Source organism: Hydractinia symbiolongicarpus, chromosome 6 (genome assembly GCF_029227915.1).
Source record: "Hydractinia symbiolongicarpus strain clone_291-10 chromosome 6, HSymV2.1, whole genome shotgun sequence".
Classification (NCBI taxonomy): Eukaryota; Metazoa; Cnidaria; class Hydrozoa; order Anthoathecata; family Hydractiniidae; genus Hydractinia; species Hydractinia symbiolongicarpus.
Window position 1 is genome coordinate 13,827,155 of NC_079880.1, and position 13,204 is coordinate 13,840,358.

The 13,204-nt window shown below is 35.7% G+C and overlaps 2 protein-coding genes across 2 annotated transcripts; one reads left to right on the forward strand and one right to left on the reverse strand.

Moving 5' to 3' along the window:
- Nucleotides 1-1,991: 1,991 nt before the first annotated feature.
- On the forward strand, nucleotides 1,992-4,534 carry LOC130647255 (uncharacterized). The gene is made up of 3 exons (XM_057453044.1): nucleotides 1,992-2,527; nucleotides 2,615-2,932; nucleotides 3,221-4,534. Exons 1-3 carry the CDS (start codon nucleotides 2,520-2,522, stop codon nucleotides 4,275-4,277), a joined length of 1,383 nt encoding a protein of 460 aa, XP_057309027.1. The 5' UTR covers nucleotides 1,992-2,519; the 3' UTR covers nucleotides 4,278-4,534.
- On the reverse strand, nucleotides 4,392-7,192 carry LOC130648066 (uncharacterized). The gene is made up of 5 exons (XM_057454085.1): nucleotides 7,187-7,192; nucleotides 6,811-6,932; nucleotides 5,836-6,074; nucleotides 5,521-5,760; nucleotides 4,392-5,440 (listed from the first exon to the last, which is right to left on the reverse strand). Exons 1-5 carry the CDS (start codon nucleotides 7,190-7,192, stop codon nucleotides 4,392-4,394), a joined length of 1,656 nt encoding a protein of 551 aa, XP_057310068.1.
- Nucleotides 7,193-13,204: the final 6,012 nt, after the last annotated feature.

Genomic DNA, 13,204 nt, shown 5'->3' on the forward strand with positions numbered 1-13,204 from the left:
AAAATTATGGTATGTCTGTCTGGGATCAACGAGTTGTTTGATAAACAGTGAGTTTGGCTCGATGTTAATCCTTTTTTTCAAATATAAACCAACAATTGCTGTATTTTTCAACTGAAAGTAAAACAATAAGGTAATGTTTATCACCCCTACTAGACTTTTCAAGTTATATAGAAATTCATCAACAATCATTATCTTCTCTTAATACTAATTTCAAACAGACAGCATTGAGTTTGAGTCAAATCAACCTCAGGAATCAATTTCTAGTGGTGTTTTAGAACAACGTCGTTCCCCAAGGCATATTGAAACTTTTTGAAGTTTTGACGGCGTTCCCAGTGTATAGTCTAAACTGCGGCCATTTTTTTTAGTCAACCACGTTTGGGTCCCCCAATGGGTTTTGTGGTCATTTGTTACTCTATAAGAGGACAACCTGCCTAACGTGATTAGCGATCGTTTTTTTGTCCCTCCGACAAGGTTTCACCTATGTAAGACCAACCTTGTCTGCAGGGGATTTTAGCTTTTAAGATAAGTGCTGGCGGATTTGACATGGGCAACAAATCCTGGGGACGAGGATGATGTAACACAACCATATTATTTTTCAAAAACAAAACATAAACATCCTCCTGCAAAATGAATGCGTAGTATAGTATCTACATTTGCGATACAGTTTGTATAACTTGGATATCGCAGCGCTTGCATAGTTTCAAATAGTTTCTTGTATTCCACAAGTTGTGTTGAAGATTAAAAGGGAGAACTTTCTGAGAAAGTCATGTCAAAGGCTGGTCGTCTAAGAAAGGTGTTTTTTATTAAGACGACTAATTGCCTAAGAAGACGACAGAATTTTTTTTGAAATTTCAGAACGGCCACAGTTTGACGGTTTAAAACAAACAGAAAAATTTTAAGATGTATTTCAGTAAATAATGCTGTTTAAAATAAAACCAGCCTTGCCCTATGCACCGAGTAAGACTTCTAACTCTGTCGCACACAACCTCGTCATTTTTCGTTCATGTCGCCAATTCGATATGTCGCAAAAGACACAAGATGTCGGCAATGGCTATGTTACTTGCTGACTTTTCATATTTATTTATTTGATACTATCTTAAACACATTTCTTTTCCCATACTTCCCAGAGACTTTCAAATAGCTTTTTGCTAAAAATAGAAATGAATGAGGTTGACTTACATGCCTTTCTAGTCCCTAGAGCTCTTTGGAATAAAACGCTTTCGATGCTTATCTCAAAAAGTTCTTGGGTCGAGAATGACTTCATGCTTAAGAAGTAAAAAAGGCCGGATGACGAGGTGGGGAGCTTCGATGGAAAATGTGAGGAAGAATCGTTCCCGGTATTTTATTCAAGCAATGGATTTCAAAGATGGCGGACGCCAGCTTCGAAACGTGGTTAAATGGAAAATTAAGTTCCCTTGGTTTAGATGAAGAAGTTTACCTAGAATATTTAAAAGGTGTACTTGAGGAAGGGGAAGATACTGAAGAGACTAAAGAAATCTTATTTGACATTCTATCAGGAGTTTTAGTGAGTCAAAATTTGTGTTTTTATAATCTTTGTCAGGTAAACAGATCTCATTTAGTATTGTATCTATTTCCAGAGAGATCACCTCCAAAGTACAAGATTTTCTTGTCAAGAATAGACTTTTATTTGCCTCTTTTATATATACATAGTGTCTGAGTTTTTTGGCAATTTATTAAAATACGCGATTTCGGAATTAGCGAAGATTAGCTAGCTAGCTAGCTAGCTACAAAAATTGCTAAAAAAATATTTCAAACCAATTCTTGGATCAGGGTTAACATGCTTGACATTTTCTAATCCTTTTCAACAAAAAATGATCAACATATATAAGTTCAACATCAATATGTATAGATGACTTGCTGAGGCAAATTTCCGTAAATTGTTGTTTTGATTGTACTGCGCATGCGCGAATTCTCGGCAGGCAAAAAGCATTGTAGCGCAAGCGATAACTCTTCAGTCACAAAGCTTTGCACAGCATGAACGTCATTGAAATGGAATTTTCTACTTATTACGAACACTTGGATAAAGATGATAAGATTAAGTATAAATCAAAACTGACTTTAACTAATGGATCAACAATACCAGACCCATATGGAATTAAAGATGGTTGGTCAAACGATGTCAATCTACTTGTTGACATATCTTGGGCAGACATCTACCACTATCTTGTTAATACACCTAGCGAGTATACCCACGAAAACTTAAAGGCATATAGATCATTGGAAGCCTTTAATTTTTTTGTATGCAATCATGTCCAAGAAGTCTACATTAATGATATATCTCCAGATTCTGAGTTTTGCTGTATAAAAACAAAAGTAAGTTGAGACTAGCTTGTGTGTTTATGTGACTGTTTTGTGTGTTACATGTTAGTAACTGCAAATTATATAATTTAATTTTAGGTTCTACCAAGTCAAAGGCAAGGTCAGAAACAAACCCTTTATGATGTGTGGGTGTGCATCAACAAAAAAAAAATTGGATATTGACAGGAAATTGTACGTGCATGGCTGGGTATGTATATATCTGTATTTTTATCTTGTAAGTCTTACTTGTTCTACTAGAAGGTATTATATTTACATAATTAAACCATGTTTTTAGTCTTGGCTCAGCATGCAGTCATTTAGCAGCATTACTGTTTAAATTGGAAGCATGTGCACGGCTACAGTTAAACAAAATTGCAGTAACCAGTGAACTTTGTCGATGGAACCAAACACGTAAATGTGCTGAACCAGAGTTATTGAAAAAAATAAACTTTAAGCGACCAAGAAGAGGAGACTTACCACAGGAAACGTCTAACAACAAAACGGTGGAACAAAATTATACTGTTGGAAACTTTCACAGTGCACAGTTTAAAATTAATCGAAACAAACTTCGCGAATTACAAGAAGTAATGCCTACGGCTTCATTCTTCACCAGGTATAATTCTGTTTTGTCATATTTTTTTGAATTTTTGTTCTACTTGCAGGCATTATTATAATGAAATTTCAAATTAGGAACTTTTTTCTCATTACATTACTGAAAATAAAAAACAGGCATTATTATAATGAATTTTCAAATTAGGAACTTTTTTCTCATTACATTACTGAAAATAAAAAACAGGCATTATTATAATGAATTTTCAAATTAGGAACTTTTTTCTCATTACATTACTGAAAATATAAGTATCCATTGGCAAATTAACTTTTGTTGTTTTTTTGCTACTAGTGTCACATTAGATGATGACTTTGAGACACAGTCCATCAATTCCCAAACAGACACGGCTGATGAAAATGATATTAATTGCATTCCAGAGCCACTAACCAGCTTATACGATGCTGAAAGCATTAACTTTTCGCCCAAAAAACTAAAAATTGCATGTGACAGAAGTTTTCAACTTTACAAAGCTACATATGATCAAAAATCATATGATAACATGACAAAGGCTACATCAATGCAAAGTTTAAGTAGTGCTTGGAAAGTTCATAGAGGAGGGAGAATTACTGCATCAAATTTTCACGAGGTGTGTCACAAGAACTTAAATGTGGTTGGAAAAAACTCGCTGTTGAATAAACTTATGAACTACACCACAATAGCCAATACCCCTGCATTAAATTATGGACGGCAATGTGAAAATAAGGCGAGGACACAATTTGAGGAAATTTTTAAGAAAGAGCATACATGTGGCCTATTACGCTTCACTGGGCTTCATGTAAGGGCAGATATTCCCTTTCTTGGTGCATCACCTGATGCGTTAATTAATTGTACTTGTCATGGTGAAGGTTTGTTAGAGATTAAATGTCCGTACAAGTATCGAAATGGCTTATCAGGATGGGAAAATGATAAAGACTTTCCGTTAAATTCAGACATGACAGTGAAGGAGAAACATAAATATTATTACCAAATGCAGGGGCAAATGTTGGTTTCAAACAGAGCATTTTGTTATTTCTTTATTTGGACACCTCCGAAGACTGATGATAACTTTTTAATGCTTAAAGTAGAAAAAGATGATAATTTTTGTAAAAATATGCTGGAGAAACTAAATCATTATTTTTTTACAGTACTTCTTTCAGAAGTTGTCACCAGGAAAAACGATGTCTGTTTCGACAACAAGCAACAGCACTACTGTTCCTGCAAGCGCCCATGCTTTGAACCGATGATTGCGTGCGACAACAAAGACTGTGCAACGGAATGGTACCACTACGTCTGTGTCAATATCACGAGAGCTCCTAAAGGGGCATGGCATTGTCCTGATTGTGTGCAAAATAGGAAAGAGACAAATTAAAAAGATATATTATTTTATGATCTTTTTATTTAGTACTTTTGTATATATTTATAAGCTACAGTACTGTTTTGTATATATTTATAAGCTAATACACTGTAAAATCAAATAAAGTGACTATTTTTTTGTTACAACACTTGGATTTAAATTTACTAGTCCACAGACTGATATCATTATTTCATCAGTCAAATCCACCTGTGTTATAGGGATTATGGATGACAGGATCTTAAATTTCTTAAGTCTACCAATTACTCGCTCAACATGTATTCGCACATGTGCAATTTGTCGTGAGATGTCAACATCACGTGCTGTTAGCTGTTTTTTACCCCTAGTAAATGCAGGTATACGTAACACAGCACCACGGGTTGCAAGCTCCTCTTCAACTAAAAAACCTCTATCCGCAAGTACACAATCTCCATGCGTAACTAAGTCCAAAAAGCCGGAATTGATTGTAATAGTCTTGTCAGATGCACGACCTCCCCATCCTGCTGATAGAAAACTCACAGTACCAGTTGGGGTAATTTCAATCAGGTATTTTATTGTGTTGTGGTTTTTGTAGTTAGAGTAGGTCTGTGCACGTGCGGTTAAGTTTATTGGTCTTTCTATAAAAATTTCTGTGCAATCGATAATGGAAATGCAGTTCTTAAAACTTTTAAATGAAGATGGTAAATTTGAGCGCATTGCATCTTTATCTGGCCAAACAATAAAATTTCGGAGCAATAAGGCCAAGGGTTGTATCCAAGTACGAAATATTTTAGAAATATTCCCTTCACTGATTCCAAATCTTAAGCTTAAGTCACGGTTCATTAACCCAAGCTTAATTTTCATTAGGACTATCATCAGGTGATTTTCATAACCAAGACGTTGAATTATAATTTCAGTATTCTCCTTAATCATATCTACAATCCATTCAAAAACACCTGCATTTGGTACACCAGTTAAAAAAGCCAAGTCCTTAGGTTTGGTCTTCAAATAGTTATAATAGCAAGTTGGTTGTTTTAACTGAACACGTAATTTTGAAATTTCGACTTCTTTTTGTTTAGACTTCTCTTGGAGTAGTTGCTGATGTAACTTTTTAATTTCATGATCCTTTCTCTTTATTTCTGTTTTCAACGACATCTCCCTATATTTCTGAATTAAGTCAATACCAGCAATTGTTTGAACCACTAAAAAAATATCAATATATAATTATTTAAACACGACACAATTTAAAAGCATGAGGTACAATGTGTCTACAGTTAGCTACCTTTGTCAGCTGTTGCTTTAAAGTCGGGTTCATCTACTACTAGACTTTCCTCAGCATCCTTGCTTTTCTGAACACCAACAGATTCTTCCTTTTTAAAGAGGTTAGCATTAGATGTAGCTTTTCTTTTTTTTAATCTTTCATATCGATCAAGATCATGCAAACTTTTTCTCTTGACTGCTGGTTTAAAAGAGAAAACTGATGGGATGTAGTCAATATGTTGTGGATCATCTGACTTTTTTCCTGCAATATATAGAGATAAAACTTTTAATACTTTGTAAACACATAGTATCTCTTAGTAGCTGAATGCTACCTTACCTGTCACGAAATGGGCACTACAGATTCGTGCATTATCCACTTGAATTTCACTTTCAGGCCAGTTCTTTCGCCTTAGCGCAGCTATCCACCTTTTCCGTCGTTTCTTCGTTTTCTCAGTCTTGTTAGTAGGGAATCTGTAAAAACTCAATTCTTTGTTACTTCCATCTCTTCTATTTTCACATTGTATAGCACAGCAACTGTCAGGCATGTCGAACAATCTGCAAATGACGTACTTTCCACTGAAATTAAATTAAACTGTGCTAGCAGTCATGTTTGTTTTGCCTGCCGAGAATTCGCGCATGCGCAGTACAATCAAAACAACAATTTACGGAAATTTGCCTCAGCAAGTCATCTATTGAAACATAGAAATTTTCAAGTTTACTTTATTCCATGAAATTAATGAGTCAAGAAATTAATGTGATTCAATGATATTATTTTGAAAAATACATTTAATTAACACGGTTGAGCAAGGTTGTTTTCAAAAATGCATTTAATTAACGCAAATTTGAGAATATGCAATACCACACCAAGAAAAAATTACAGCAACAGTGGAATCCACGTTCTCTTTATTACAAGGTGATTTGGAAATCGAAATAAAAGTTTTTGTTGTTTGGAAAGACAATGTTGAAAATTTAAATTTTTTGAAGAAAAAGTGCTTTTAGTTAATTTTCCACTTGAACCAGAGTATGAAAACGACATAAAAGCTTATTAAAAAAGATCGCTGAAAAAGAGAACACCGTTGAGCTATCATCCAATGAGGAGAAAATGGTAGAAAAATTTTAAAAATATTTTACTGCAGTTTAATATTACGGTCAAACTATGATAAAATTTAAAAACTTTAATTTCAATAAATTGTATTCTAATTTTTGTATGGCCAATTTTCCTATCTTATATAATTTTTATTAATAACACCACAAACAAAATGGTAGACCATTGCAGTGAATACCTTATCTGGACACTCAAAAGGACACAAACCAAACATTTTTATGTCCAAGTGAGGTGTTTAAGTTAACAAAATTAATTTTTGATTTCAAAGTTAGGGCTTTCAACAAATGATTCTCGTCTTCTTTATTGGCGTATGACAATCGATACTTGAGCTTAGGTTAAAAACATATAAAGTTTAATTATAACTAATAAATATCAGAGTAAAGAGAATAATAAAATAAATAATTAATATACTTGTTAAGGAATATCTCTTGCTAGACACAACCTTGAAAAAAGAAAGAAAGAAACAAGAAATTGATAATTGATAAGTAAAAATTCTATTTGTTGCAAAGTTCAAAAAATGTGCTATTTTATGATTGTGGACATATGTGTGTGCATTTCGGTATTAATACGGGCAACACAATACTGTCATTTACACAAAGGCAAAGAAATGCAGTCGTAGTAAACAAAAAGATTCAATGAAATTTGAAAATTTCCCGCAAAAAGAGAATAGTGGTATGTTTTCACTGAAAAATTTATAATTTCATTTAAGCCGAAACCTACATGGGCCTGCTTTTTTCAGACAGCTTAGTAATACAAGTTGTGTTTATAATAATTTCTACTGCCTGAAAGTGGTAACTTATGTTACATTAATATGTTATGTTACATTAAAATATTTTCACAGAGTGAAACTAGGAGGTTAATGAATATTTCACATTTATTTTTTATACCAATTTCTCAAACGAGGTTAAATCAAGTAAATTTGCCCCTTTGTTTATTTCAGGAGGAAAATGTTTCTGAAGCTGTGGATGAAATAGTTCAATCTTGGGTGAATTTCACCAAATCAAGCCAGGCAAAGCAAGTTGAAGTGGTGGACAAACTGGATATTGAAAGTATGAGAATCAAAGATATCATTGAGCAGCAACAATCAAAAGTTGTTCAAACCGGCAAAAGCAAACTAGTTGATTCAGAATTTAAGAAAAAGCTATTGGAGCAGTATGCTACTGCGTCTGATGAAGAGAGGTAGGGAAACACACAATTTACCTTTTGAGAATGAGTGAACACGCTACTATGCATGAACATACTATGGTTAACTGACATTTTTTGTTAAATGAGGTGGTAACTCAAAAATATTTTTTTTTTTTCTCTGAATACTATTTGTGTTAAAAAAACAGAGAGAGGGGAATTGAAAACGGCCATGCATGTTTACCAAAAAAAAAATTGTTAAATTTTGGGTGCCCAATTTTTTGTCCTGCTTTTAATAAGTGAGGTGTGTTTTGTGAGTTAAAAAGACTGAGATGTGCATAACCGATTCTAAACTCAAGACAGGTGGTTGTTCGAAGGAGGCATTTTAAAATAAAAGGTGTGGTTAAAATAAGGTGGACGTTTAAGCATGAAATCAAGTTTGCGTCACCACGTCACGTGCCATAATTGATTAGTTTAGAATTCTTAGATTTAGGATCGGTAGCGCGTTCGATCCTCACATAAAGACGTTGAAGTCACTAATTAAAAGCAAAGTAAAGTTTGTATTGTTTCTTGTTTAGGGATGAAGATAACGATGATTCTTCAAGCAAATCTGTTCCACGTATCCTTTTTTTTAGCAAATAGGTTAGGACGCCAAGAAACAAACAGGCTAGTGTCATGAACGCGGTAAATGGAAGCTTGCGATGTTCACTTTATTTCGTTGACCTTATTTTCATTAGGTCGCGTATATTTTCGTTCATGAACCTTTCCGTTTCCCATGAACGTTTCCGTTTCCCATAAGCCTTTCCGATATCAAAGCAAAGCATTTTAAGCATGTCAATAATTGTTAAGTTCATGTGGAGTTTACACTTTTGTAGGGCCGTATGTAGCCTCGCATTGGTAAAGTAGAAAGTGAGTATGTGAACTAGAAGTTTCAGCCTCAAGGCGAAGTGATAAACAACCTGTTGGGTGATTTAAGGGGATCCTTAAGTGAAAAATGATTTTGAGCTTATGTTGTAGAGCTAAAAAATTAAAAACAAGTCTTTTTAATTTGTTTTCGAACAGTTTTGATATGATGTTTTTTAAAGCCAGCTTGTATTTTTTCATCCTTTCCTTTCTTTTTCTCTTCATATACTTTACATTTTTTCTTCTTCGTTGAACGGTCAGGATTTGCAGCTAAAAAATGTCAGAAAGGTCAGGAAAATCGAGGTCAACTTTTGAGCGAACACCCTGTAATGTGAACACTGCATTCGCGATCGTCACTCGATGCGTTTTTTTACTAAAAATAAAGATGGCTGTTAAACGACTCTTGTGACGTCATTTTTATGTTATTGTGCTTTAACTCTTAACACACAGCCGCAAACACGAACACGCATTCCGTCATTGAGGAGGAGCGCATCAAGAGAGAGAAGGCAAAGAAGGAGAGCGACGATAAGAAAGTGCGAGATAAGCTGAACAGGGAAAAAGACAAACAAAAGCGCGATGAGCGACAGGAGAAAGAGAAGAAGCGAACGCAGAAAGGCGAGCGTAGAAGGTAGTATTGCTGAAAAAACTTTTACGAATCAATTTGATGAAGCTTTTATGTTTATAAAGATCATTTTTATATAGTTTTTTTTTGTCCTGTGTTTTATTTAGTGTACTTTCTATAATAATAACACGTAACATGCTTAAAGGCGGGTTCTCATTAACGAAAATGCTTGTATCGATCGAATCGAACGATGTCGATCGATAAAAAGATGGAAAAAATCCTAACGTTTGCATCGGTTGACGTTGTTAGATTCGATTGATTTTTTTTTAAGTAGAAACCCGCCTTAAATTTATTTACTGGTTCGATTGAAAACAGTGAAAATTGCCTCATCTTAGTTCTGTAGTTTGAATGGTATGTCTGAAATTGATGTTTTTCGTGACCATGTTTTGTTTCTGTTGTTTTTTTGTTTGATTTATTTTTGTTTTTGAAAAGAAATATTTATATATATTTATACTTCACTTTTTTTTTCTTTATCTACTTGTGTGTATTAATCATTTTCCAAACTTTTTACCGAATGCTCCTGGCATTCGTTAAAAAGTTTGGAAATTAATTTACAAGCAGCCTGGGGGGGGGGGGGGGGGGGTCGTTTTAAATCAGAATGGCATTTGCAACCCGAGTTGCAAAAACATATTCTCGGGTCGAATTTACATCTTCAAATTTTGAAAGGAAAAACAAAAAAACAAGTCTAATATAAGATCAGAAACTTGGAATTAATTTTTAAATTTTCGTGAAACTAAATTTTGCGGATTAGGCCGAAATCCGCGAAATTAAATCCCCGCGAAAATTTATCTCAATAAAGTAGGTCTCGAATACTTTACTTTTTAAAATTTTAGCCTGACTATTCGCTACTTCTTGATTAAAATTCACGCCTTTGCCGCTTGGTTGATTTTTAAAGAAACACGATCATTTTAAATGGTGTATTTCAACCGTGAACTGAAGAGATGACGAACAGTGGGTGTTTTTTATTTAAAGCACACGAAACAGTTTCCTTTTTCCTCTGACAGATTGGATTTTCCCATCTTATTTGAAATTGAAATATTTATGGTAGAGAACACATAGTATAAAGCGTGCATTATTTTTATAAGCAACCCTATTTTGGGGGTTAGAAGCCTTAGATTGCCAAGAGTTAAGGGCCTCTTTTAGTTCTAATTTTCCTTATCCGTGGTTGCTTGACACTGATATTGTATCGGCATCATGAACTTTTGTTTCTGTAGTAAACCCGACCTGCAAAAAATTCGACAGCGGCCGGGTAAACAACCAACAGCTGCACTATCAGACTGATGTCTGTGGAACCCTTCCTCAGGGCGGTAGAAAGGGGGGTCAAAAGCCCACGTGATCATACTTTTCCAAGTTACTTTCTTGGGCCGTGATTTTAGACTTTTTACCAATCAGAAGTCAGTGCTCTTCATTCCGCTGAGGACAGACCAGTCGTAGTCGAAGGTAGACTTTAATGCTGTAGAAACGGTCGCAGTCGCCTTTACTTAAAATACTTTCCATCAGCAGGCTGCGGGTACCCCATAAATTTGTTGGTCTGTGAGTGACTACCGTGATCTCTTCGGCCACACAGAGTTGGCATATTCCGATCTTAAGCATTAAGACGACGAAGACCTTACAGTTGGTTTCTTGTTGATATGAGCTGCTATGTCCTTGATTTTGTACAAGTCGTTCATGATCTGAATCCGGACAGCGTTCTTGTTTGGGTCGACTCTAAATAGCAAAGTCATTGTTACTTTAGATGTTAAGCCATGTAGGTCAAATACTGATCGATTGTAAAGCGACATTTACTAGTATAAACCAAGAGCAATGTATGGATATTTACATATCTCGTGGATATTTACGTATCCACGACGGCATATGCCAGTGGTATTTCCAGAGTCTATCAAGCACTCTATCAAAGTTCCAACGCCTACACTTTTCGACTCTGTGCAAGTTGCGTGAGCACACGACTTCTGACAGATCCAGGTCAACCACATGACGGGATCCCTGCCGCTCATCAACATCTTTAGATTCCACGTCTACTACCACATGCGTCGTGTAACATAGATTTTCTGCAATTTGTTATAGCTGTCTTCGCCAACGTTAGAGTCGGTGCAACAGATATCGCCATGCATCGGAACCTCTTTGTACTTGCGTGCCTCTACATAGGTCTACGCATAGTCGTTAAGTCGACTTCAAACTTCAGTTATTATTTTTCATTCGCAAGTTCCCTTGGGTATCTGCTTTTTGTGAAAGTTGGTTTTGATCTTTTGATTCCATCTCTCCAGTTTTGGGTTAAAGAAGACGCGACCTTTCCTAATAACTTCAAATTAGAAGGTTTGAAGGCTAGCTCTTCCACATCCTTTTACCATAGCAGAAAATAGCCCCACTCCGGGTTGTCACGACATGATAAGGCAGAGCCTTTGCCATATTGGGAGTCACCACGAATTCTTGGACTTCTTTGCCAACAAGGGAATATACTGTATCGCGGGTGACATATCCTACCACACAGTGGCATCGCTGCAGAAATCTGAAGCCTCTTTGTTTCGTTGTTTAGGGGCAGTCCAGCAGTCAGGTTATAGACAGATCCCTTGGTTCTTTACCTTTAACATCTGCCTCTATTAGAGGTGATGTATTTGTGGTACAGGACCAGCAAAGCATTTTAACCCTACCACTAGCTTTTGCCCATCATACACGTCAAGTATCTTGTCACAGTCATCGTATTGGTCTCTTTATTCTATAGGCTTGGTGTTTACGAACCAATACCTTGACGGATTTGTTGTACATGTTGTGGGTCTTGTGATGATCTGGCACATGCAGAATGCGTAGGGATCTTGCTCAACGACCCAGCTACACATATCTTAGGCCTTGAGATGGTCCAGAAAGAACTCGAACATGCAGAGGCCGTTCCCAACAGCTTTCCTGCACATGTCTTAAAATGGTCAGGGACACTCCAGAGCAACAAGGGTTCTCCTCAACAACCCTCTCCTACATGTCCCAGGCCTTAAAGTGGTCTGGAGACATCCCAGAATGCGTCGAGCTTTTGCTCAACAGTTGCGTTGAGATGTGATGATCTAGTACTTGCAGAAATGCGAAGAAGTCCTGCTCAACAGCCTTTTCGCACATGTCTTGGAAAATTGCATTTCCGAACCAACTCATTTCTTCTCAGTAATCATAGCTCCGCAAAATAGAATGGATGAGCAACGGATCTGAGACGGGATTTGCCGATGTGCATAAGTATGTATGAAGTTATACCAGATGTAGACTGGGTCTCTCTTGATATTAATTTTCCAGACATGTAAGAAAAAAAAGAGTATCATTCCAGACGAAAACCTGTTCAAATAATTTAAAAACATACTTTTTCCGCTTGTTGCTACTCTTTATATGCAGAAACACCCTAATTGTCAGACATAAAAGTTTCTTTCAATGTATAACAACAATATACAACAGAGAAAAAAGAAGCAGTATATTCTTCTCATGTTGTTCTTTAGCCCTTTTTCTCAACACACCTAACTGGCCCTCTTTTTCATTCATTTCGGCTACAACGATTTTGCATCTCAATCTCATGCAACGTTGACTTTGCAGCAGACTTAAACTTTTCGAATATCCGTGCATTGAATGTAGAGATTATTTTCTTCAGAGTAACACACTCACAATTTATAGCATTCAGCTCATTCTCAATATTGATCAATTCTTTATTTTTTCTTCTTCTTGCATTTTCTATGGAACATCTATAGATATGTTTCATATCGCTGCTTAGAAGCTTTCACTGACTTTAAAACATCCCGGCTTATCTGGATACTGCAAGGTTCGTTCGACATTGTTTACTTGCTTGAAATTTTTAAAGGGATCGTCTGGCGATGACCGAAATGTCAGTAAATGTTATCTTTCAACACAACATTGTTGTCATTGAATCCGCATTCCATATAAGCTTTTGCATGACTTATTGTAAAAATGATAAAAATGGTGGCTAATACG